Genomic DNA, 27,642 nt, shown 5'->3' with positions numbered 1-27,642 from the left:
CCAGAGGTGAGGTAAATCAATCGCACTGAAGCAAGTATCAGACAGTTGTTGTCATGCACTTGTTTGATAGCATGTGAACGAGGAAAGTTTTCAACAAACCCTGGATACCGGTGAGTCGCTCAACCTTGGACGATAAACTTCACGCTAAACATACAGTTATATGTGTGGAATGAATTAGTGAACTACGGTATCTAGCTAGCTAGGCTAGCTAACGTAAGCTTGACGATACCAGTACTGTTAACTTGAGCCAGTTTGCTTAGAATGCAAAAAACACGCTAGCTGACGTTCGTCATTGATTCACATTTACTGGTTTGTTTACGCGACTGGTATGAATAACAAATGATACATTGTCGATAGCTAGCCATTTCAACTGGCATCAAACAGGTGTAGCTACTTTGCTAATTTAGCTAGCTAATCTGTTAAACCTACTCGCCTGCCATATAGAGCCATAACTCTCTTTTGTGCTACCAATGCAATGTGCATGTTAGAAGTCGAGTTACCAACTTGTTTGTTCACGCACTACTACTAGTTAGATGCATAGGTTTCTTTATTTTTAGGATACGTTAGCTACAGTAGTACTGTACAGTTAGCCTTAACAAAGAAGGCATCTGGTGTTTTGGCTTGAAATACATTCATGGTCGCAGTCGCCACCTTGTGGTTATTATTGACCAAAATACTCAAGACTAGGCGAACAACGCGAGTAACTAGCTTTTTTGGGTTGTATACTGTTGACTAATCACATGTTCATGCCCCCTTTCTACAGTGACCAGTCATTTTGTTAAATTCAGAGATGAACTTCTCTGAGGTCTTCAAACAGTCTAACCAACTGTGCAGAGTTTCACCAGATGGAAAATATTTGGTAAGCAATAATTTGTTTCAATATACACTTAGTAATCAAATCAAAGTTTATTTGTCACTTGCGCCAAATACAACAGGTGTAGGTAGACCTTACAGTGAAATGCTTACTTACAGGCTCTAACCAATAGTGCAAAAAAGGTATTAGGTGAACAATAGGTAAGTAAAGAAATAAAACAACAGTAAAAAGACAGGCTATATACAGTAGCGAGGCTACATACAGACACCGGTTAGTCAGGCTGATTTGAGGTAGTATGTACATGTATATATGGTTAACGTGACTATGCATATGTGATGAACAGAGAGTAGCAGTAGCGTAAAAGAGGGGTTGGTAGGTAGCCCGGTTAGCCAATGTGCGGGAGCATTGGTTGGTCGGCCCAATATAGGTAGTATGTACATGAATGTATAGTTAGTGACTATGCATATATGATAAACAATGTAGATAATGTAATGATTAAGATTGTACACAAAATTCAACCGAAAACGGATACATACTGTATACAGGTTGGAGCAAGAAGGTGCCACACTGGACGTGTGTGTGTGTGGTTGCCAGCTCACTTCCTGCTGCCAATAATGATTTATTCATTGAAGGCTACTGGGTTCCAATTAAATTAGTTCCTTTTGCATCCCTTTAATATTTTATGTAGAAATTGTGTACCAATATAGAATTTAAAAGCTTGTTATATTAAATGAAGTTCCCTTTAATGTAGACCACATGGACAATTCAATAAATCTGATTTATGGTATGAATAAAGAATTGCTAAAGTGACAGAATTCTACAAAAAGCACTGACGAATGCCGTGAGGCCGATACGTAAGCTTATAAAATATCGGTGATACAATCAAGAGCAGTGTGCGGTTTCCTTTTTCCTCGTTCAATTGTTGCCATGCACCTGCAAATTGGATTGCTCAGATGTGCGAGTGCCTTTTGAATTTAATATGCTTAATCCCAGAATGTCTCCCAAGTTTTCACCATCATTGTAAATCCATAGTTTTTTTATTTTATTTCACCTTTATTTAACCAGGTAGGCAAGTTGAGAACAAGTTCTCATTTATAATTGCGACCTGGCCAAGATAAAGCAAAGCAGTTCGACACATATAAACAACAGTTACACATGGAGTAAAACAAACATACAGTCAATAATACAGTAGAAAAATAAGTCTATATACAATGTGAGCAAATGAGGTGAGATAAGGGAGGTAAAGGCAAAAAAAGGCCATGGTGGCGAAGTAAATACAATATAGCAAGTAAAACACTGGAATTGTAGATTTGCAGTGGAAGAATGTGCAAAATAGAAATAATGGGGTGCAAAGGAGCTAAATAAATATAGTAGGGGAAGAGGTAGTTGTTCGGGCTAAATTATATGGGCTATGTGCAGTAATCTGTGAGCTGCTCTGACAGCTGGTGCTTAAAGCTAGTGAGGGAGATAAGTGTTTCCAGTTTCAGAGATTTTTGTAGTTCGTTCCAGTCATTGGCAGCAGAGAATTGGAAGGAGAGGCGGCGAAAGGAGGAATTGGTTTTGGGGGTGACCAGAGCGATATACCTGCTTGAGCGCGTGCTACAGGTGGGTGCTGCTATGGTGACCAGCGAGCTGAGATAAGGGGGGACTTTACCTAGCAGGGTCTTGTAGATGACCTGGAGCCAGTGGGTTTGGCGACGAGTATGAAGCGAGGGCCAGCCAACGAGAGCGTACAGGTCGCAGTGGTGGGTAGTGTCTATGGGGCTTTGGTGACAAAACGGATGGCACTGTGATAGACTGCATCCAATTTATTGAGTAGGGTATTGGAGGCTATTTTGTAAATGACATCGCTGAAGTCGAGGATCGGTAGGATGGTCAGTTTTATGAGGGTATGTTTGGCAGCATGAGTGAAGGATGCTTTGTTGCGAAATAGGAAGCCAATTCAAGATTTAACTTTGGATTGGAGATGTTTGATGTGAGTCTGGAAGGAGAGTTTATAGTCTAACCAGACACCTAGGTATTTGTAGTTGTCCACATATTCTAAGTCAGAACGGTCCAGAGTAGTGATCCTGGACGGGCGGGCAGGTGCAGGCAGCGATCGGTTGAATAGCATGCATTTAGTTTTACTTGTATTTAAGAGCAGTTGGAGGCCACGGAAGGAGTGTTGTATGGCATTGATGGTCGTCTGGAGGGTTGTTAACAGTGTCCAAAGAAGGGAAGTTATTTTATTTTGTTGCTTTGAGTCATTTCTGAATTATAATATTTATTTAATGTGATTAGTGATTCATCTAATCACATAATGTATGTTCCTCATTTTAAGGCCAACCCTGTTATGTGAAATGAACTTTAATTTTAATATGGTGAAAATATTCCTTTTTAAGTAATTTTTTCGAACATCTAATTGTCAGATATCTGGTTCTGATCTTTTTGGCCATTTTCTGGTGTGCTGTGAAACTCTTACCTATAGATGGGCTCTAAATGTTTTAACAATTTCATTTTTCAAATTGTTTGCATTCAATTGTCCCTCCCTGTCGCACACTATAAGCTTCCAATTCCCCAAATCCAAGGGGATCTATGGCTGATTTAAGATGAAATCGTCAACCCGGTTACTTGATATGGCATTTACCATAGTCTTTTTTTATTTAACCTCCAGAGATGGGGAAATTTTTTATTTTATTATTATGGAGTGACTTGCTGTTGCTAAATATATACAGAGATTTCTGGCAATGCAGGATCCACTAGCCTACCTCCTTTCAGCTGCTGCTCATTGCTCAGTCACTCCGTGACTCTGTTGCCGCTTGTACACAAAACAGTTTGATCAAACGTAGTTAATTGTAATAGTAAGCTGTTGCAAACATAAGCATGACATAGAGGTCTAGCAATTGAATGTTATTTTTTCAGGAGTTAAATGCAGCTATTTAGGCAAGCTATATGTAGCTTACACAGCATATCAAACAAGCAAGACACTCATTCAATAGTGATTTGATGTCATTTTTTCATCATTGGAAACATTATCTGAACCGGAGGCAGACTGGCTATATGGCAGCATAATTGTAAAGATTACATCACGCACAACAATTGTTTTGTCCTAATGCAATGTGTAGACTGTCTTGCTTGTGCTACAGCAATATCTGTTTCAACAGACAGAAGGTTGTAGCTGGCCCTTCATATAGGCAATTTTTTTGGATCGATAGTTCAAATCACAGCAGTTCAGGAATGAGGCAGAGACATGGGCTACATCATCATTTCGATCAAATTGGTTGAGAGTTCAGAAGAGGGTGAGTAAAGAAAGAAACGTGAATGTGTATACATAGCTAGGTTTCCATCCAATTGTCTCCAGATTTCATGCAAATATTCTAAAATGCGCGTAAAGAAAATATGTGCATTTTCCCACGAGTGGCGTTTCCACCAAAGGGACTAGTTGTGGATAAAAATCAGTGTGATGACGTAGTGCACACAATGTACTTTTTCGCGTAAGTTTTCATGTACCGAATAAAAATCTAAAGTTCAGTGCGTTATCGCGTTTTCAACTCTACTGATAGTTTTGTCACAAACTGTTGCGTTAAATAGCGAATGTGCTTACTCAGGTCTTGGCCACTGCTCTTTCTCGTATAATACATTTTTACAGACACATAGATCCCAACATGTCGAACGAACAAATTTTCTGTCTGCGTTTATACAATTGTAACGAAACTTCCTGTTTCGATCACAGCTTTTTTTGTTATAGCATATGACTTTACTTGCATAAAAACTGTGGATGGAAACATGCTAATGACCAATGTGATTCGGATCCTTAGATTTGAGAGAAGTTTCCAGAGTGACGGAGGCGGGGCAGGGGCCTCTGCCTTTTTGTTAATTTGAACAAGTGCTCTTTATGCATCATGTTTGCAATAAGACACTAAAGTAAAACTGCAAAGAAATTGTTTTGTCCTGACATCACTGAGTACCACTCTTCATGTTTCAAGCATAGTGGTGGCTGCATCATGTTATGGGTATGCTTGTCATCGGCAAGGACTAGGGAGTTATTTAGGATAAAAATAAACTTAATAGAGCTAAGCACAGGCAAAATCCTAGAGGAAAACCTGGGTCATTCTGCTTTCCAACAGATACTGGGAGACAAATTCACCTTTCAGCAGGACAATAACCTAAAACACAAGGCCAAATATACACTGAAGTTGCTTTCCAAGATGACATTGAATGTTCCTGATTGGCCTAGTTACAGTTTTGACTTAAATCGTCTTGAGAATCTATGACGAAACTTGAAAATGGGTGTCTAGCAATGATCAACGATGAACTTGACAGAGCTTGAAGATTAAAAAAAAAAAAAGAATAATGGGCAAATATTGTACAATCCAGGTATGCATAGCTCTTAGACTTACCCAAACACACTTGCAGCTGTAATCGCTGCCGAAGGTGATTGTAACATTTATTGACTAAGGGTTGAATACTTATTTAATCAATATATTAGCATTTTAATTAATAAAAAAAGGTAGAATTTGTCCCCAACTTTGACATTACAGAGTATTGTTTGTGAATCGTTGACAAAAGACAAATCAATTTTAATCCCACTTTGTAACATAACAAAATGTGTAAAAAAATCAAGGGGTGTGAATACCTTCTGAAGCACTGTAGCAACATGCCTATAAAGTACCTTCTGAAAGTATTCAGACCCCTTGACTTTTTCCACATTATGATACAACCTTAATCTAAAATGGATTAAATTGTTTTTCCCCCTCATCAATCTACACACAATAACCCATAATAACAAAGCAAAAACAGGTTTAGGCATTTTTGCAAATGTATTAAATAAAAATGGAAATATCACATTTACATACAGTACCAGTTTGGACACCTACTCATTCAAGGGTTTTTATTTTTACTATTTTCTACATTGTACAATAATAGAGAAGACATCAAAACTATGAAATAACACATGGAATAATGTAGTAACCAAAAAAGTATCCACCCTTTGCCTTGATGACAGCTTTGCACACTCTTGGCATTCTCTCAACCAGCTTCACCTGGAATGCTTTTCCAACAGTCTTGAAGGAGTTCCCACATATGCTGAGCACTTGTTGGCTGCTTTTCCTTCACTCTGCGGTCCAACTCATCCCAAACCATCTCAATTGGGTGGAGGTGATTGGAGGCCAGGTCATCAAATATACCTTACACAGCCTGGAGGTGTGTTGGGTCATTATCCTAGGTAAAGGGTGGCTACCTTTGAAGAATCTCAAATATAAAATATATTTTGATTTGTTTAACCCTTTTTTGGTTACTCCTTATGTGTTATTTCATAGTTTCCATGTCTTCACTATTATTCTACAATGTAGAAAATGGTAAAAATAAAGAATAACCCTTGGACACACGTACCCATTCAAACTTTTGACTGGTACTGTAAGTATTCAGACCCTTTACTCAGTACTTTGTTGAAGCGATTACAGCCTTGAGTCTTCTTGGTATGACGCTACAAGCTTGGCACACCTGTATTTGGGGAGTTTCTTCCATTCTCTGCAGATCCTCTCAAGCTCTGTCAGGTTGGATGCGGAGTGTCCCTGCACATCTATTTTTAGGTTTCTCCAGAGATGTTCAAGTCCGAACTTTGGCTGGGCCACTCAAGGACATTCAGAGACTTGTCCCGAAGTCACTCCTGCGTTGTCTTGGCTGTGTGCTTAGGGTCGTTGTCCTGTTGGAAGGTGAACCTTCACCCCCAGTCTGAGGTCCTAACCTGCTCCAGAGCGCTTTTCATAAAGGAGCTCTCTGTACTTTGCTCCGTTCCTCTTTCCCTTGATCCTGACTAGTCTCCCATTCCCTGCCACTGAAAAACATCCCCACAGCATGATCCTGCCACCAGCATGCTTCAATGTAGGGATGGTGCCGGGTTTCCTGCAGACGTGATGCTTGGCATTCAGGCCAAATAGTTCAATCTTGGTTTCGTCAGACCAGAGAATCTTGTTTCTCATGGTCTGAGCGTCCTTTAGGTGCCTGTTGGCAAGCTCCAAGTGGATTGTCGTGCCTTTTAGTGAGGAGTGGCTTCTGTCTGGCCACTCTACCATAAAGGCCTGATTGGTGGAGTGCTGCAGGGATGGTTGTCCTTCTGGAACGCTTTCCCATCTCCACAGAGGAGCTCTAGGGTGACCATCGGGTTCTTTGTCACCTCCCTGACCAAGGCCCTTCTCCCTGGCTTGCTCAGTTTGGCCGGGCCGCCAGCTCGAGGAAGAGTCTTGGTAGTTCCAAACTGCTTCCATTTAAGAATGTGTTCTTGGGGACTTTCAATGCTGCATACATTTTTTGGTAACCTTCCCCAGATCTGTGCCTCAACACAGTTCTGTCTCAACTTGTAGAAACATCTCAAGGATGATCAATGGAAACAGGATGCACCTGAGCTCAATTTTGAGCAAAGGGTCTAAATACTTATGTAAATAAGGTATTCTGTTTTATCTAATACATTTTCAAAAATGTTTAAACCTGTTTTCACTTTGTCATTATGGGGTATTATGTGTAGGAAGGGGTCTGAATACTTTCCGAATGCACCCCCCCCCCCCCCCCCCAAAAAGCACCATTCTGCACTAACACATTTTTATTCAGACATTTGCAACAACACAAATAAATAATCATAACATTTAAAACTATATAAATATGTATGAAAATAAGACTCATAAATATCAAAAAGTAACAAAGACAAATGGAAACAAATTAGTGTTGATTTGGTACTCGAGCATCAACTCATTAACCATCCCCCAAAACTGTCAACCAAGAGTCAAGACTAAACCAATTCACCTTGGTGGTGTGCAGACTGGTTTTATGTTTTTCTTAATGATTTTGCACAAACCAGAAAAAAATGCAACAATATGTCTGTCTATATATTCACAGTATTATGAATGAATTGTGGTTTATTTGGTAGCATTTAAATCCGCCACTGCATGACAGGTACCCTAGTCATATGAATGTTTTAGATAGAAATATGATGCATACCTTATGCACTCAAAATATGCACTTTTAAACATCGACAACAGGCATGGCAGATGGACGTTCATGGTCTTACAACCGAGGAGTTAACAAGTCCAATAAGTACACAGATGTGCCGGAACACAACCTTTTTCTGCCTGACTGTCTCACTGCCTGTCTCTCTCCATCTGCTTCCCCCCCCCCCCCAGGCCACGTGTGTACAGTACAGGCTGGTGGTGCGAGACGTGAACACCCTACAGATCTTGCACCTTTACACTTGCCTGGACCAGATAGTCCACATGGAGTGGTCCTCTGACTCGCTCTTCATCCTCTGTGCCATGTACAAGAGGGGACTAGTGCAGGTATGCGCTCCTCTATTAGGCTTGTGCATATTGTTTTTTTTAATCTCATTTGTCCAATGAGTTGGTTTATTTTTTTTATTAAAAAAAATTGGTGCTGAATTAGCTTGTTCACAGCCTGTTGATGGATGCTTAAATATACAGAATGTGGGAAATTAAACTGGGAACAAAGTGTACAAATATAAATCAACAACTTGCACAGAAAGTGGAATTTAAGTAGATAATTACTGACCATTTTGAAATGAAAGGGAAATTACCCCTCGTTTGACACAGTGTTAAGATCAAATGCACTGTGCAAAAAGAACAGCTTACTTTTGCAGAGGTAACCATCTCCAGTCTTTCATTTCGTCTCTGGATCAGATTTGGTGTGGTCAAAGGTTTGAGTACAGGTTGAGCTCAGGGAAAGGCAGTTGTCCTTCTCTCACAATCTCTCCTCTCAGGTGTGGTCTCTAGAGCAGCCCGACTGGTACTGTAAGATTGACGAGGGCTCGATAGGACTAGTCTCCTCGCGCTGGAGCCCAGACGGACGTCACATTCTCAACACCACAGAGTTCCATGTAAGTGTGAAGTCACTAGGAGTGTGTTTATGTGTTTCTGTCTGGTGTCGACTGTTGCTGCCCATAATGAAGGAGGAGACCTGAAAATAGCCAGCAGACACCAGACCCTGCCCCACCTGACAAATGTATGCCCGATTTCAGTTACTCCAGCTAGTGTTTTGTCATATCCTCGACACACGAATTAAGTTCTTTCCGAGTCCTATTCCGCTTCTCCTCCCCGAAGTGTGCACTCGTTCACTCCCTTTGAAGCATTTAAAAAGCACTGGATTGGTGTAAGCCGGTGCTTAAGTGGGTTTTCACCATGTTCCTTACACTACTCCCTCCCTTTGAAATCCATGGTGGAAGTGTACAGGGGGAGAAACAGAATTGGGCTGTAGATATGTGTTATATTCTTGGAAGATGACAATCCATCCAATGTGTCTTGTCACACATCCAATAGGCTGTGAAATTCCGCCACACTTAGACATTTTTAATGTGGCGAGTTTTGCTTAATAAGAAATGGCAAAGTACATTTATAGTGTCTTTCTGATTAGTTTAGACTTTGAATGAACATGCTTGCTGGAACCAAACCAGTGTCGGTGTGACGACATCGCAGCATGCGATGCACGTCTACAACGACTGTAGGTGAAAGTGCAGTCGTCTGGCTTGTTGGGAGCATATTTGTCCCTAGGTATCAGAGGGGGGAGTGGGCTGCACTCGTCCTCGCCCGCCTGTTTGGGTTACGACTTGGGCACCGTGCCACGGCGGGGCTCGCCTGACGCCCGAACCCGACTCCAAGACTCACTGACAGGTGCCGGGGCCCAGGCACAACTGTGTCTGGAGGTTTGAGAGGGAGCAGGGAGTGCAAGTGTCTGACATTTCTGCTTTGTCTGTCTGCTTCCTCAACAAACACAGGAATAGAATGGAGTCTCCCTGGGTCTGTCTGCTCCTGGGTCTGTCTGCTCTTTCCATGAAATCCTGAGAAGGGACAATTGTCAGTTGTGGATGTTGGGAAGATGTAAAACAAAAACATCTTGCAACAGAAAATGTGCATTTCTTATTGGATAAGTTCAAGTAGCCCCCCCCTGTTTGTTGCCTTGTATGGCTCAGAACTCAATGCAAGATGCCCTGTTTTCCCATTTGGGGTGCCAAGCCCGTTTACCAAAAGTCTAGGGGTGATGACACCTGCATTGCCCAGTGCTGTTGACCTCACCTTCACCCCTCCACAAATATTTCATTCTGGCTGTGCCAGACTGGTGTTCGTATCAGGGCTCAGTTTCAGCCGGGAGCTCATGAACAAGATGCTATATTAACTTGTTAGGGGACAGCTGCTGTGTGTTGAACCCACTGCGTGTGTGTGTGTTTTCTCCCCACTGACTGTTTTGATACCTGGGTGCAATTTGTCAGTTAACAGCTGATGGTGCTAGACGAGGGTTTGGATTTACATTCATCTCTGTAGATATGCCATTTGGCGTGGGAGAGTCACCGGCGTGAGCCAGCCTCCGGATCTGATCTGACCTCCAGCCCTCACCACAGTTTGCACTGCTTTACTGTGCTTTGCGCTTTTTGTCCATGTACAAATTATTTCAAATGGTTAACAAGCAGCTTTTTTGACGCTAAAATGGTCTTACACCATATCTTGCATGCGTTATGTGATTTAGCTCACGGCCTCTCGCTACTGTACATAAAGAACAATTGGAAAGTGGATTAGTCTATTGCATTCTCCATGTTCTACAAGTTAGCAGGACATCCTGGAGTCTCTTGGCTGTCTGTCATACGATAGGCTTACCCACTCACTCATCAGAAGTGACTTAACATTGGTAATTAGGCCTAGCTTCATGGATAGGCCCGATGTCATTCAAATAGGTGTTTGTCAAATGACTTTTACCCTCATTGTATGTTCGAATCAAAAAGCCACATGTTTGAATTCCCACTCCTGATTCTCTCCACTGGCACTATGCTGCACATATTCACTGCTAATCCAACAAACCAGCTGAGCGAGCTGTAAAACCGGTGTGGAAGACATCCACTCAAGGCCGGCGTCGAACATTCTATACCTCTAATGGTTTTTGCATTGTTGGGATCAGGTTAGCTGCGTGCCTGGCCGGCGGCGCTGGAGCCCCGCTAGCGCGTAGCATGTTGGCAGCGTTGGCTATCAGAGAAACTGTGACCCCAAGTAGCTTCCACAGCTCTACTCTGACAATCGACAATCAGTCATCCAGACTGACGCCTGGCTACACTGCACTCCAATCCACGGGGGAATTATAAGGCTGTAACAGGAGAAATGAGTCTATCGGGTTGAGATACCGTCTCTGATGGGGAATGCATATAAACTTATCCATTGCTGACAGATAGGCCTATGCAAAGATTCCTCGCAGGAGTCGCATCATCACTAATTCTCTCTCGCATATAAAAAGTGCTGCCACAGGAGGAGCTGATGGATTTGTGATTTGCTGTCAGGGATTCTGTAGTTGGTCCTGTTTATCAAGTGTAGCCTTTCTTGTCCCAGTGGGACTGTTCTTTCTAGGGTTAAGTTGAGGGCCTGAGGCATAACTCTTGTGAGGTTAAGTTTAGAACAAGGCTGTGGGAGAGCTTTAAACAGGATAAACAAAGTCAAATTAATTCCTCCAATGTGAAGTGAACCAGTACTGTTGTGAGCTGTAAGCCACGGTTTAGGCCCTCCATCCACCCCGCCAGTCGCCACAACACCCTAGCAGGCACCTCTGCTACAACTCTGTAAAATGTGCTGTCTTCTCGATGACACATGGCTTCCCTGCATATACAGTGCATTCGGTAAGTATTTAGACCCCTTTTTCCACGTTGTTACGTTACAACCTTATTCTAAAATGGATTAAATACATTTTACGTCAATCTACACACTACCGCATAATGACGAAGCGAAAACTGGTTTTGACATTTTTGCTAATTAATTTTTTTTAATTTAAAAATGTACCTTATTTACATAAGTATTCAGACCCTTTGCTATGAGACTCGAAATTGAGCTCAGGTGCATCCCTTTTCTGTTGATCATCCTTGAGATGTTTCTACAACTTGATTGGACATGATTTGGAAAGGCACACACCTGTCTATATAAGGTCCCACAGTTGACAGTGCATGTCAGAGCAAAAACCAAGCTTATGAGGTCGACGGAATTGTCTGTAGAGCTAAGAGACAGGATTGTGTTGAGGCACAGATCTGAGGAAGGGTACCAAAACATTTCTGCAGCATCGAAGGTCCCCAAGAACACAGTGGCCTCCATCACTCTTAAATTGAAGAAGTTTGAGAAACAAGATTCTCTGGTCTGATGAAACCAAGATTGAACTCTTTGGCCTGAATGTCAAGTGTCAGGTCTGGAGGAAACCTGGTACATCCCTACGGTGAAGCATGGTGGTGGCAGCATGCTGTGGGGTTGTTTTTCAGCTACAGGGACTGGGAGACTAGTCAGGATTGAGGGAAAGCTGACCGGCGCAAAGTATAGAGATCCTGCTCTAGAGCGCTCCGAACCTCAAACTGGGGCGAAGGTTCACCTTCCAACAGGACAACGACCCCAAGCACACCCCTTGAATGACTAGGTGTGTCCAAACGTTTGACTGGTACTGTATGTTTTTAGAAATGTTTACTAATTCATATACAATGAAAATATGAAATGTCTTGAGTCAATAAGTATTCAACTCCTTTGTTATGGCAAATCTAAATAAGTTTTGCTCAATAAATTGCAGTTACTCCACAATACTAACCTAATTGACAGAGTAAAAAGACGGAAGCCTTCACAGAATAAAAATATTCCAAAACATGCATCCTGTTTGCAACAAGGCACTCAAGTAACCCTGCCAAAAATGTGGCAAAGCAATGTCTGAATGTTCCTGAGTGGCCGAGTTATAGTTTTGACTTAAATCTGCTTGAAAATCTATGGCAAGACTTGAAAATGGTTGTCTAGCAATGATCAACAACCAATTTGACAGCACATGAAGAATTTTGAAATTAATGATGGGTAAATATTGTACAATTCAGGTGTGCCAAGCTCTTAAGAAACTTACCCAAAAATACTCACTGCTGTGATCACTGCCAAAGGTGATTCTAACATGTATTGACTCAGGGGTGTGAATTCTTATGTAAATGAGATATTTCTGTATTTAATTTTCAATACATTTGCAACAATGTCAGAAACATGTTTTGACTTAGTCATTATGGGGTATTGTGTGTAGATGGGTGACCATTTAAACAAATATTTAATCCATTTTTAATTCAGGTTGTAACTCAACACAATGTGGATTAAGTCAAGGGGTATGAATACTTTCTGAAAGCACTGTAAATGAAGGACTAGATGGATATAACTCGTTAGTATAGACAATGCCATTCCACCATCAGCTAGGTGAGGATTTCAATGAGTTGGTAAGTGATAAGCCAATTATCAAATAAAATAAAAGGTTATTTGCCACATGCTTCGTAAACCACAGGTGCAGACTAACAGTGAAATGCTTACTTACAGGTCCTTTTCCAACAATGCAGAGTTAAAGATAAAACATGTCATAAAAAATAGAAATAGTGACACGAGGAATAAATATCCAGTAAAAAACAAATAACAATGAGTAAAAATAAGATGGCTATATACAGGGAGTATGAGTAGGGGTATGAGGTAATTGAGGTAGCTATGTAAGGGTTAAGTGACTAGGCACTTAACTAGGATAGATAATAGACAGAAGCAACAGCGAATGTGGTGAGTGTAAAAATGTGTGTGTGAGTTTGTGCATATGTTGTGTGTGGGCGTATGTAGTGTTTGTGTGTGTACAGTGCATTCCAAAAGTATTCAGACTCCTTGACTTTTTCCACATTTTGTTACGTTACAACCTTATTCAGAAATCTACACACAATACCCCATAAAGCGAAAACAGGTTTTTAGAAAAGTTTGCAAATGTATAAATCTGAACAGAACAGAAATACCATATTTACATAAGTATTCAGACCCTGAGCACACAGCCAAGTCAACGCAGAAGTGGCTTCGGGACAAGTCTCTGAATGTCCTTGAGTGGCCCAGCCGTTCGAACATCTCTGGAGAGACCTAAAAATAGCTGTGCATCGATGCTCCTCATCCAACCTGACAGAGCTTGAGAGGATCTGCAGAGAAGAATGGGAGAAACTCCCCAAATACAGGTGTGCCAAGCTTGTAGCATCATTCCCAAGAAGACTCGAGACTGTAATCGCCACCAAAGGTGCTTCAACAAAGTACTGAGTAAAGGGTCTGAATACTTTTGTAAATGTGATATTTCAGTTTATTTTTAATTTTTAATAAATGTGCAACATTTTCTAAACCTGTTTTTGCTTTGTCATTATGGGGTATTGTGTGTAGATTGAGGGGGGGAACTATTTAATCCATTTTAGAATAAGGCTGTAACGTAAACAAAGTGGGAAAAAGTCAAGGGGTCTGAATACTTTCTGAATGCACTGTAACAAACTTCCTAGAAAAGAAGCCTAAAGCTGATGATCATGCTGTGAAGGCCAATACAAAGCATTATTTGTGTCCCTTTATTCTGATGGCTAAACAGAAGCGGTTTTATTTGCTCTTGGAACATCTTGTCTCTGTCCTAGAGACTGAAACGCCAGTCTACTGCTTCCAAGGTGTAGTTTTACCAGCTTCAGTGCCCCAGACTGGCATGCCAGGCAACACAGAGAAGCATTTCTCACCTATTTTACATATGTGCTGCTCCCTCCCTCTTCCCAGTTTAAAGTTACACCATGGCTTGCCGTCCGTCCCCCCCCCCCCCCCCCCCCCCCCTTCAGACAACCTCCCAACCCAGTCCCCCCCATGTCAATGTGGTGGGGTACAAGTTGTCCAAGAAGAACTGTGTTGAGCTGTGTTGACGGTGGTTTCCATGGATCTGTGGACAGGGGGGGAGCGTGTGGGTGTAATGACAGGCCACAGCTGGATGTCTTGGTACATCAGGAGCATGGCCTGGTCAGTTAGACCCTTACCCAGGGATGCAACAGCCAGTAGGTCAGACAGACTCCTGCCTTAATGCCTTCCTCCCCTGAGCGAGAAAGTGAGCCCTAGTTAGAAAATCAGGGAAAGCATGTGGGATGCCATGCTAGATCTATTTAAAGTTCATCTCTTTCTTCATACAGTTGTGTAGTTTTCTGATGTTTGCACTTCTCTTACAGGAAGGTAAGTGTAGGCAAAGGGAGAACCCTGAATTAAGTTTTAATTGGAATTTTGGGAGTGTGTCGGTCTGACATGCACACCATATAAGCCGCCGCCTACCAAGGCCACACAGAGGCTGAGGGTCTTGATTACAGTTCACACTTGAAATGGCGACCCTCGACTTTGTCACTTCTGTCTCAAGCTTATTTATTGTTATGAAGCCACATAACAGTCTTGGCTGATCACCGAGACTAGTTTAGTCCAGCATTTGCACAGGCTTAGTATTCAAAGTATGATAAGACAGGGTGCGGAGAAGTGTATGCATGCACATTTATATTGGCTTACTAGGTTGTAAAAGAAAATATGTAGGCCTTGCATTTTACACCCATAACATGCTTGTGGTGGTAGGCTACACAGCCGTAATGTCATTTGGATGGCTTAGAATGACTACTGTTCTGGCTTTTACTTTTAGGAGTTCCAATAACTAGGCTAGCTTTAGGCTGAATACAAATACTATATTGTGCATCTTACAGTATAGCCCTAGTTATGTTCATTTTAACAAAGCATATGTAGTTTCAATGTTTTCACATCATATACACCTTTTGTTTTTCTGATCACAACTAAACGAGGAAGAAACTAGGAGTGCAGGACCTGTCGCATGCTGGTCTTGTTTCTTGGAGGGCTAGATTCAGCGTGTCTGCTGTTTGTGTGCTGTGATCTGTAAGCTCATCTCGGATGATTTTGGGAGGGAGGAGGGTGACTTGAATCTTTACGGGTAGACAGACTGGCATTGGCCTTGTTTCTATTGTCCAGTCCTGCTGGTAACCGATAAGGGTTGTACTTTACTGCTGTTATTAATGGATAGGCTAAAGATTTCATTACTGTAACGTTTTAGATTTAGAACTTTCCCTTGTGACTGCTTTAACCATTCAGCACAACCGCTCTTCTTAGTCTTATCCATCCCATCACGAAGACCCTCGTGGATCTCTTCCACAGACCGACACAGTCCCCCAGGGGCTGTGTTGAAGCCGAACGGGGTGACTGCTGCGTTTGGTATTAAAATCTAAACGGACGGAGTGGCGGGGATAGCGAGGAGCTCTCAGCGGTCTCATTAGTCAGAGTTGACTGAGCTCTTATTAATAGGCGGCTGTTGTTGACGCCCTGCTCTCAGAGCTCCACACTTACCACATTAAAGCGTCCAACAAGCTCCTCTTACAGAGGAAGAGGCCATGTTGCCAATGAAGAGAGGGCATGTGGTGCAACCGGCGACGCGGTTTGCAATATTAAATGGGCGTAGACATTCAAAATAATTGATCGCGGATCAAAGATGTCTGTTTTTGGACAGATGAGTCTTTGTAGGCTATTCCCCTGTGCTAGCTATCCTTTCACTGGGAGATGAGTTATAGTTTGTTACATTTTGTTTCTTTTTTTTTGACAGCTGAGAGTTACCGTCTGGTCCTTGTGTACCAAAGCCGTATCTTACATCAAGTACCCCAAGGCATGTCAGAAGGGTAAGTACGTGAATGTGTGTGTGTTTTTCAGCGAGAGGACTTGGGTACAGGGCCACACTGACTGGCTGACACATGGGCTGGTGAATCGCGTTCCTCCCTGTCCTTTGACCTTAGGGCCTATGGGCCATCTGCTGACAGCTGGAGCCCTCTTCAGTAAATGGTGCATGCTCGCCATAACCTGTTTGTCAGCAGCCAGTGGAGTTATTGTCTTGGGCTCCAACCACTACCCAAAGGTTCACACACCACCACCACGTGACCCAAGCACCGTTGGAGCCACTGTATAAATAATCCAGCAATGCCAACCACTTGCCGCTGAAGGCCTCTTGATAATTACACTCAATAGACTGTGCTGTACACCACAGCAACGCTATAGGTTAACATGACAACTAAATGACCACAAATCATTTTGGACACGTGTCACCTAGATGAACATAATGTAGGTCTAAAGCATATCACTTTTGCATCTGCAAATTGTCCTCTATTCCAACATTGTCTTTGTACAAGGACTAGCTGATTAGTAGTTGAGTCAGGTGTGCTTGTGTGGGGCAAGATTTTGACTATGTTAAATAATGTTTCCTGTGCATTGTTTCCCCCCTGGTCTGTGGTTCCAGGGATAGACTTCAGCAGGGACGGCTGCTACATGGCCCTAGCGGAGCGCCGCGACTGCAGAGACTACGTTAGCGTGTTTGTGTGTGACGACTGGCACCTACTGAGGGTGAGTGCCACTCAGAGCTCCCACCACGGGAGTGTCCAAAAATAAGTTTGGGATTTACATTTCAGTTTGATAAACTCAGCAAAAAAAGAAACAGCCCTTTTTCAGGACCCTGTCTTTCAAAGATAATTCGTAAAAATCCAAATAACGTCACAGATTTTCATTGTAAAGGGTTTAAACACCGTTTCCCATGCTTGTTCAATGAATAATAAACAATTAATGAACGTGCACCTGTGGAACGGTCGTTAAGACACTAACAGCTTAGACGGTAGGCAATTAAGGTCACAGTTATGAAAACGTAGGACACTAAAGAGGCCTTTCTACTGACTCTGAAAAACACCATAAGAAAGATGCCCAGGGTCCCTGCTCATCTGTGTGAACTCGGTATGCAATTTATTGCCCTGGCCACATCTGCAGTCCTCATGCCTCCTTAAGCATGCTGCAAGGCATCTTAGGCATGCTGCAAGGCATCTTAGGCATGCTGCAAAGAGGCATGAGGACTGCAGATGTGGCCAGGGCAATAAATTGGAATGGATCTCTTTCTGACTGAAAACAACAGACAGCGCTACAGGGAGACAGGATGGACAGCTGATCGTCCTCGCAGTGGCGTGTAACAACCACGTGTAACAACACCTGCACAGGATCGGTACATCACACCTGCGGGACAGGTACATGATGGCAACAACAACTGCCCAAGTTACACCAGGAACGCACAATCCCTCCATCAGGGCTCAGACTGTCCGCAATAGGCTGAGAGAGGCTGGACGGAGGGCTTGTAGGCCTGTTGTAAGGCAGGTCCTCACCAGACATCACCGGCAACAACGTCGCCTATGGGCACATACCCACCATCGCTGGACCAGACAGGACTGGCAAAAAGTGCTCTTCACTGACTAGTCACGGTTTTGTCTCACCAGAGGTGATGGTAGGATTTGCGTTTATCGTCGAAGGAATGAGCGTTACACCGAGGCCTGTACTCTGGAGCGGGATTGATTTGGAGGGTCCGTCATGGTCTGGGGCGGTGTGTCACAGCATCATCGGACTGAGCTTGTTGTCATTGTAAGCAATCTCAACGCTGTGCATTACAGGGAAAACATCCTCCTCATGTGGTAACCTTCCTGCAGGCTCATCCTGACATGACCCTCCAGCATGACAATGCCACCACGCACAGAACGAGCAGTATGGCTGATTTCCTGCAAGACAGGAATGTCAGTGTTCTGCTATGGCCAGCGTCGAGCCCGGATCTCAATCCCATTGAGCACGTCTGGGACCTGTTGGATCGGAGCGTGAGGGCTAGGGCCATTCCCCCCCAGAAATGTCCGGGAACTTGCAGGTGCCTTGGTGCAAATCTGGTGCAGTCCATGAGGAGATGCACTGCAGTACTTAATGCAGCTGGTGGCCACACCAGCTACTGACTGTTACTTTTGATTTTGACCCCCCCTTGTTCAGGGACACATTATTCCATTTCTGTTAGTCAGTTTGTCTTAGTTGTTGAATCTTGTTATGTTCATACAAATATTTACACGTTAAGTTTGCTGAAAATAAACGCAGTTGACAGTGAGGACGTTTTCTTTTTTTGCTGATTTTACATGCATACGTACACTGAGGGCACAAAACATTAGGAACACTTTCAATTCATCGGGGCATGGACTTGACAAGGTGTCAAGCGTTCCACAGGGATGCTGGCCCATGTTGACGCCAATGCTTCCCACAGTTGTGTCAAGTTTGCTGGATGTCCTTTGTGTGGTGGACCATTATTACACGCGGGAAACCCCAGCAACGTTGCATTTCTTGACATGCAAATCGGTGCGCCTGGCACCTACTACCATACCCAGTTCACTTAAATATTTTCTTGCCTATTCACCCTCTGAATTGGCACACAATCCGTGTATCAAGGCTTAAAATCCTTTAAAACTGTCTCCTCCCCTTCATCTACACTGATTTGAAGTGAATTTAACAAGTGACATCAATAAGGGATCAAAGCTTTCACCTGGTCAGTCTGTCATGGAAAGAGCTCATGTTCCTAATGTTTTGTAAATTTTGACACATTGTAAAGTGGGACCCAAACAACAGATGCACCAGTACAGATGCGCAGTTTGTCCCTGTCTATTTTCTGCTAATTGTCTGGATCCCCTTGTTTGACCTCCCTGTCTACCTTTCAAAGCACTTTGAAACAGAGACCCAGGACTTGGCGGGGGTGGAGTGGTCTCCTAACGGCTGTGTTCTGGCTGTATGGGACAGCTGTTTGGAGGTAAGCCATTGGAAAATTAGTTGACAATATGTTGACAGAGTGGGAACCCTGAGAGAGTGTGTCTCTCCCCAGTACAAGGTGCTGCTGTACTCGCTGGATGGCCGGCTGCTGTCCACCTTCAGTGCGTATGAGTGGTCGCTGGGCATCAAGTCTCTGGCCTGGAGTCCCAGCAGCCAGTTCCTGGCCATCGGCAGCTATGATGAAAAGGTCTGCACTCTCTCCTTCTCTTTCTATAGGCTTACGGTGGTTTCCAGATACATGCATTCTGTGCAACCTGTGCAGATCCGTGTTAATTTCTTCAATAATTTAATTTTGTCAATTACCCCCCCCCCAAAAAAAATCTGATAAACAAGTGACGATAACAAGAAATGCCTTGGGGGGGGGGGGACATGACAAATAACTTCATTTTAGTTGCTGAAAATGTAACTAGACGAGAATTCCACATGAGCCTAATGGTCATTCAATTAAAAAAAAAAAAAAATGTATCACCCTTTTCTCCCCAATTTCGTGGTATCCAATTGTTAGTAGTTACTGTCTTGTCTCATCGCTACAACTCCCGTACGGGCTCGGGAGAGACGAAGGTCGAGAGCCATGCGTCCCCCGAAACACATCCCAACCAAGCCGCACTGCTTCTTAACACAGCGTGCATCCAACCCGGAAGCCAGCCGCACCAATGTGTCGGAGGAGACACCGTACACCTAGCCACCTGGTCAGCGCGCACTGCGCCCGGCCCGCCACAGGAGTCGCTAGTGGGCGATGAGACAAGGATATCCCTACCGGCCAAACCCTTCCTAACCCCACGATGCTAGGCCAATTGTGCGTCGCCCCATGGACCTCCCCGGTCGCGGCCGGCTGCGACAGAGCCTGGGCTCGAACCCAGAGTCTCTGGTGGCACAGCTAGCACTGCGACGCAGTGCCTTAGACCACCCGGGAGGCCCCTGGTCATTAAATTTGACATGAAGCTCCTTTTCATCTGTTTTGCCCAATCATAAGCATGCATCCTCTCATTGGCCGATAACGTCTTTTAAGCGGGCTGCTTGAGCAGACCTGGCTCTCCCACAGTCACTTCAATCACTCTTTTCTCATTTGAACTGATGCGCAGCCAGGACACCTCAATTTTATCTTGCCTCACATTGTTTCTAATTATTTGATATTCTTTGCTTTCATATATGCCAATTTAGCTCTGATCACGCCATGTGTGCTGTAATTCATCTTTGTTGCCATTCTTGTGGTTCCGCAAATGCGAGTTGCTTTTTTCCGACATAATACTTCTGGCATTGTTGGAAAGCTCGTCTTGTCCCCTTTTCAAGGAAGTCACTTATTTACCCCCCTTATGATGGAGGAAATCAGAGCTGCATTGTTGGAAAGCTCGTCTTGTCCCCTTTTCAAGGAAGTCACTTATTTACCCCCCTTATGATGGAGGAAATCAGAGCTCTGAATTGTTGAATCTGTAGCCAAGGCTTTATAGCCATATGGTTTATTTTTCCTGGTGTTGGCTAAAATCTGCCACAATAGCAATGTTGACAGCTAAGGTATACGAGGCGATAGTAGCCTTGTCCAACTAGGCCTATCTGCACACAATGGAAGCAGAAAGTTGTTATGTATTGGATAAAATGCACTGACTAAGTGACTGATAACTCAAACTAACAAAGTATGACCTGGCAAAATTGACGCGGGTACAGATTATATTGATGTGGTTCCTGAAAAGAAACGTATCTACTATCGTGCGTAGGCCTGAACCGAGAAGTGATTATTGGTCAAGTCCCATTCCAAACATTTGGGGCCGGTTTCCCAGAAACAGATTAGGCGTAGTCCTGTATTGAAAGCGCTTTCAATGGAGAATGCATTTTGTCTGGAATATCATCCCATAGTCGTGTAGAAAAGAATAGAATGAATTGAAGCTATTTTAGACTATAGGGACATGGAGTTGGTGTATGACTGATGTGGTCTTACCTGATGGTTTTTGATCAGGTCCGGATCCTAAACCACATCACCTGGAAGAAAGTGACTGAATTTGACCACCCAGCCACCATCAACAATACTAAAGCTGTGAGTAAATGTCAGTTATGTGACGACCTAACATGCTGAGGGGTAGGGGTTATGGGGTCCATACAACTTTCACTAGTATGCCCTTACACTCTACTACTCTTCGTCAATTGTTCTTAACCCTCCATTTCCCCCTCCCTGTTTTTCTTCTTAATCTCTACTAATATGTTTGTTGATTGAACCGCTCGCAAGCAAGACTAGTTGCAGTTAAATAGATTTAAAACTGGGGGGTTTGAGCCCTGAATGCTGATTTGGCTTAAAGCTGTGGTATATCAGACCGTATACCACGGGTATGACAAAACGTTTATTTTTACTGCTCTAATTATGTTGGTAACCAGTTTATTATAGCAGTAAGGCACCTCGGGGGTTTGTGATATATGGTCAATATACCATGGCTGAAGGGCTGTGTCAGGTTACTTCGCGTTGGGAAACTGTTGAACATGAAAAACCCAGCAGCGTTTCAGTTCTTGACACAAACCAGGGCGCCTTTCACCTACCATATCCCGTTCAAAGGCACTTAAAAAATTGTCTTGCCTATTCACCCTCAATGGCGCAGACACACGCAAAATCCATGTCTGAATTGTCTCAAGGCTTAAAAATACTTCTTTAACCTGTAGCGGTATTTATTAGAGGGGGGTAAAGATTTTGTTCGGGCGCCAGGCAGGTATTAACCATGCCGAAAGGAAAGAGTAGAATAGAGTACCACTACCAGACCCACACACATCAGCAGAAGAGACTGCCTAGAGTGCAGCCTGTTTACCAGATAGCCAGTGGAGAGAAAAGAGAATACACACCCTATAAAACCCAGATCACAGCACAGGGGTAACCCCACCCAGAATACCTCATACAATAATAATAATAATAATGGCAGAGCAATTGAACAGCAACTTCATACAAGAAAGAACCTAGTCATCAACAGAGGAGTTGCAATAATCTGTATTATCTTCCAGTGGAGGAGTGTAGAGGGTTTGAATGTGGGGGGTGTTCATAGACACAACAAAGGCCTTAAAAATGTCCACAATCTTCTCGGCCACATGTCATTAGTACACCCCACCTCAATACAGTTCAAATAACAATACACAACTTGCAAGCAACCTCCCTTTTAACTAAAATGTCCACCCAAATACTTCTGGCAGGGCAATACTAGTCCAGCTCTAATGAACTTCAAGGGGAAGTGCATTTGAAAAATAGAAAGTCTGTTGCAGGGTAAAGCACTGGAACGGTAGAGGGAAGAGAAAGAGAACAAGAGATCTTAGCTGTGGTCTTGAGGCGTGCCTGTGTACTGTCTGACCGTTTGTTGGTTTGTATGTCAAAGCTTTGCAAAAATGTTGCTACTAATCCATGCGATCCATAACCGGTGCGGTCCCAAACGATAACAACCACGACCTAGAGCGGTCACACTGATGATTGAGTTAAATACTTTATAAACTACACACGCTGAAAATAAACAAAACTTCTGCAGCATAGCACACACAATCAAATTGTCGCGCCAACCAAGAGCTCCACCCCAGAGAGCTGAAAGAGTTGTTTTTATTTCCTCCGTCCTTATTGCTGATGCCCTCTTAAAGTGGCAGCGCACGGTGAAGGCTCCGTGCAGGATTTCGCCACAAACCTGTCTCCCCTTCACCTACACTGAAGTGGATTTAACAAGTCAATAAGGGATCGTGGCTTTCACCTGTTCAGTCTGTCATGGAAAGAGCAGGTGTCCTTAATGTTTTGTTGTTTGATTGGGTTCAAGTCCGGGCTCTGGCTGGGCCACTCAAGGACATTCAGGGACTTGTCACAAAGCGTTGTTTTGGCTGTGTGCTTAGGGTCATTGTCCTGTTGGAAGGTGAACCTTTGCCCTCAGTCTGAGGTCCTGAGTGCTCTGGAGCAGGTTTTCATCAAGGATCTCTCTGTACTTTGCTCCGTTCATTTTTCCCTCGATCCTGACTAGTCACCCAGTCCCTGCTGCTGAAAAACAACCCCACAGCATGATCCTGCCACCACCATGCTTCACCGTAGGGATGGTGCCAGGTTTCCTCCAGATGTGACGCTTGGCATTCAGGCCAAAGAGTTCAATCTTAGTTTCATCAGACTAGAGAATCTTGTTTCTCATGGTCAGTCCTTTAGGTGCCATTTGTCAAACTCCAAGCGGGCTGTTATGTGCCTTTTACAGAGGAGTGGCTTCCGTCAGGCAACTAACATAAAGGTCTGATTTGTGGAGTGCTGCAGAGATGGGGGAACCTTTTAAAAGGACAACCATCTCCACAGAGGAACTCTGGAGCGCAGAGTGACCATCGTTCTTGGTCACCTCCCTGACCAATGCGCTTCTCCACCGATTACTCAGTTTGGCTGGGTAGCCAGCTCTAGGAAGAGTCTTGATGGTTCCAAACTTCTTCCATTTAAGAATGATGGAGGCCATTGTGTTCTTGAGGACCTTCGTTGCTGCAGACATTTTTTGGTGCCTTGACACAATCCTGTCTCGGGGCTTTACGGACAATTTCTTCGACCTCATGGCTTGGTTTTTGCTCTGACATACACTGTCAACTGTGGGACCTTATGTAGACAGGTGTGTACCTTTCCAAATCATGTCCAATCAATTTAATTTACCACAGGTGGACTCCAATCAAGTTGTAGAAACATCTCAAGGATGATCAATGGAAACAGGATGCACCTGGGCTCAATTTCGAGTCTCATAGCAAAGTGTCTGAACACTTATGTAAAGGTATTTCTGATTTTTATTACATTTGCAACATTTTCTAAAAATCTGTTTTCGCTTTGTCGTTATGGAGTATTGTGTAGATCGAGGATTTTTATTTAATCCATTTTAGAATAAGGCTGTAACGTAAAAATGTGGAAAAAGGGAAGGGGTTTGAATACTTTGACTGCACTATTCACTACTTGACCAAACGTATGTGGACACCTGCTCTTTGAACATCTCATCCCAAATCATGGACATGAATATGGAGTTTGTGTCCCCTTTGCTGCTGTAACAGCCTCCGCTCTTCTGGGAAGGCTTTCCACTAGATGTTGGAACATTGCTGCGGGGACTTGCTTCCATTCAGCCACGAGCATTAGTGAAGTCGGGCACTGATGTTGGGCGATGAGGCCTGGCTCGCAGTCGGCGCTCCAATTCATCCCCAAGGTGTTCGATGGGGTTGAGGTCAGGGCTCTCTCTGTGCAGGCCAGTCAAGTTCTTCTACACCGATCTCGACAAACCATTTCTGTATGGACCTCGCTTTGTGTACGGGGGCATTGTCATGCTGAAACAAGAAAGGGCCTTCCCCAAACTGTTGCCACACAGATGGAAGCACAGAATCGTTTAGAATACTATTGTATGCTGTAGTGTTTAGGATTTCCCTTCACTGGAACTAAGGGGTCTAGCCCGAACCATGAAAACAGCGCCAGACCATTATTCCTCCTCCAAAGTTTACAGTTGGCACTTTGCATTGGGGCAGGTAGCGTTCCCCTGGCATCCACCAAACCCAGATTCGTCCGTCTGACTGCCAGATGGTGAAGCGTGATTCATCACTCTAGAGAACGCAATTTGAACTGCTCCGGAGTTCAATGGTGGCGCGCTTTACACCACTCCAGCCAACGCTTTGCATTGCACGTGGTGATCTTAGGCTTGTGTGCGGCTGCTCAGCCATGGAAACCCCTGACTAACAGTTCCTCTGCTGATGTTGCTTCCAAAGGCAGTTTGGAACTCGGTAGTGAGTGTTGCAACTGAGGACAGATGATTTTTACACACTACATGCTTCAGCACTGTCCCATTGTATTTTGGAAGTTGTATTACTTGCTGCCACGCAAACGATTTTGGAACTGTATGACTCCCCTCTGCTACAATACTCACACACCATTTTCATGTCTCCCTCTACTGCTTTATATGTAATTGCTTGAAACACAATGCTTTTAATTGTGAGCAAGTGCTGTGAAAGGACCATTATTTACCTAACTGGGCACTTTAATGCTTGGGTGTAGATGAGGAAGTGTTGACCAGGTGACTGGTGACTGACTGGAGCTTGTGTTGTCAGGTGGTCTATAAGGAGGTGGAGAGGAAGCCAGTGGTGGGAAGTCCGGACCTGTCCATCCAGCAACACATCACCATGGGCAGCACCCTCTTCAACACACAGAGCAAATGTAAGCACAACTCACCCACTGCCAGGTGTGGCGTGATATTAGCCAACAGGAGTGTATATTTCATTAAATATGCAATATTCTTAGCTATAACTTTCATTAAACCCCAACATTATGAAAAGTATTATAGCCTAAGAAAATATGCAATTTGGAATAGATGAAATAACTGACTCAATAACCCATATTCAACCATTTGTATTAGTACACTGGAAAATAACATTTTTCACAGAGGCTATATCGCTGTCAAAATTGTCTGACTTATTGATCCTGTTTTTGTGGCTCATCCCTCTGTTGTAGATGAGATCTGCCCATTGCCAGTCCAGGTACCTGTGGTCAAACCTGACCTGGACCGTGCCAACCCTAAAGTCGGGGTCTCCTCCATGGCATTCAGCTCGGACAACCGCTACCTGGCCACGAAGAATGGTAAGGGACAGATTCACACTGGAACGTTGCTCTACTAGCCATAGGTGTAAACCCACACTCACAAAATGACCCTTTACCAACCAGGGTTAGATGTTGTCAGTAATTTTCTGAATTGTTTGTATAGCATTTGGTGGCTGTCACAGAATTACTTGTCCCATTTAATTGTATGGTGGCTATAGGGCAATGATGGTGCTGACTAGGGTGTGTGTCTACCCCTGCAGACAGCATGGCCTGCGTGGTGTGGGTATGGGACATGCAGAGGCTGGGGCTCCTGGCGGTTCTGGAGCAGACGTCGGCCGTGCGCTGCTTCCAGTGGGACCCCCGTCGGCCCCGTCTGGCCCTCTGCACCGGCAACGCCAAGCTCTACCTCTGGTCCCCCGCAGGCTGCGTCTCTGTCCAGGTCCCCGCTGAAGGTACTGTAGCTGTGACCCGGCCGTCACCACAAACCTCATAGCATGTGAAGTCAAACACACATCACTTATCACGGGTTGTAATAAAACTGTAAAAGGAGTAGTCAAGCACAGTCAAATGCTCTGTGTACTTTTATTGGTTAACAATATTTACATTCCAAATGGATATTCATCAGGTCACCGCAAACGCCACAGTAATAGAAATAGGACAGTGTTTCCCAAACCAAGTTAAATCAAGTACTCGGCTAGAACAACTGAGTGGAAGAGCTGGGGGTACTCGAAGAGGTATGTGGAAACACTGAAATGGAGGAACAGTACACTGGTAGGGACACTTCAGCTTGACATGTGAGCAGTAGGTGGAGGTCCTTAATGCCCCTTGTGTACCTCCTTCCTAGGTGGTTTCCAGGTGCAGTCAGTGACTTGGCACTGCAGTGGGGACTCTCTGATTCTGTTGGGGAAAGAGCAACTGTGTCTGTGCTACATGGAGGTTGGGGAAGAGGAGGACGACATCAAGTGAGAGAACCCCACGTACTCTCTCCTATGGGGCCAGAGCATTAAGATTAGTACTCCAAAGACTGAGCCCATACTCAATCATGGCTGTGGTTTGCACATGACCAGAAGAGTTCCAAAGTGCTGCTCTGACAGTCAACTCTATGGCCATTTAACTGTGGTCATGTGTACTTGCACTGGTCAGTGTCAGCCATCCCTGCAGGTAACATTCCACTTATTTAGGGGAGGATCACAATATAGGGCAGGTGTAGTTGAGGTCAAAGTTCCTGTAAGAGATGTTTACAAAGTGCATTTGTCAAATCTCTGTCAATTATTTGAAGTATTGTGTTTGTAAAAATGTAAAGTCTAGAGGTAACAATTATTTTGTAATAAAGTTTGCTATGAATACCCGTTTAGATGTTTGATTCAGACAGCAACTGTGTCTAACCATTCCGGTCTACATTCAATCACTCAAACAGTTGGAATGTTCTGCTGTGGACGAGAATGGTGAAAAGTTCCTCAGACACAGATTAAGGGGGTGGTGATGTGGCTGTATTGTTGTAAAAAAAAAAAAAAAAGCTTTAGGGCTCGATTCATCCATATAGCGTGGATCTTCTGTGATTATTACCACAGCAAGCAAGGTATTTGGAGCCAAACAGTCAGGCCTGGATGAGCTCTAAGGTCAGGGCCCTCCGCAAGGCTCACAAATTCATTTTAGACCCAAGCCACCCCCTGTACCTGGACTTTACACTACTCCCCTCTTTCCTGCTGAGGGGGTTCCCTATACCTGCGCCCAAACACAACTAGACAATCATTTGTGCCAGGTGTGATATCCCTCCTAAATAGCTCGGGCGACTGTTCCTATCGACTCCGTAAGGCCAGCAGGCTAGTCTT

General features: G+C 43.8%; 1 protein-coding gene across 2 annotated transcripts; it reads left to right on the top strand.

Moving 5' to 3' along the window:
* On the top strand, positions 1–27,156 carry wrap73 (WD repeat containing, antisense to TP73). Of its 2 annotated transcripts, XM_039008429.1 has the most exons (13): positions 1–110; positions 764–859; positions 7,969–8,121; positions 8,559–8,675; positions 16,229–16,301; positions 16,913–17,016; positions 19,175–19,261; positions 19,334–19,468; positions 21,233–21,310; positions 25,324–25,429; positions 25,724–25,849; positions 26,071–26,262; positions 26,655–27,156. In XM_039008429.1, the coding sequence occupies exons 2-13, from the start codon at positions 791–793 to the stop codon at positions 26,774–26,776; spliced, it is 1,362 nt and encodes a 453-aa protein (XP_038864357.1). In that variant the 5' UTR covers positions 1–110; positions 764–790; the 3' UTR covers positions 26,777–27,156. The 2 variants fall into 2 exon arrangements, with proteins under 2 accessions (XP_038864357.1, XP_038864358.1); XM_039008430.1 differs by lacking the exons at positions 7,969–8,121; positions 8,559–8,675.
* The last annotated feature ends 486 nt before the right edge of the window (positions 27,157–27,642 follow it).

Source organism: Salvelinus namaycush, chromosome 14, assembly GCF_016432855.1.
Source record: "Salvelinus namaycush isolate Seneca chromosome 14, SaNama_1.0, whole genome shotgun sequence".
NCBI classification, from domain to species: domain Eukaryota; kingdom Metazoa; phylum Chordata; class Actinopteri; order Salmoniformes; family Salmonidae; genus Salvelinus; species Salvelinus namaycush.
The sequence above is the reverse complement of the archived record's forward strand: the minus strand, read 5'-3'. Positions and strand labels throughout refer to the sequence as shown.

Bases quoted from the DNA above. Each gene is read 5' to 3' on its own strand.
- wrap73 (XM_039008429.1), top strand. From the start codon at position 791: ATGAACTTCTCTGAGGTCTTCAAACAGTCTAACCAACTGTGCAGAGTT. The intron at 16,302-16,912 runs GTAAGTACGTGA...CTGTGGTTCCAG, and splicing joins CCCCAAGGCATGTCAGAAGG to GGATAGACTTCAGCAGGGAC. The intron at 19,262-19,333 runs GTAAGCCATTGG...GTCTCTCCCCAG, and splicing joins TATGGGACAGCTGTTTGGAG to TACAAGGTGCTGCTGTACTC.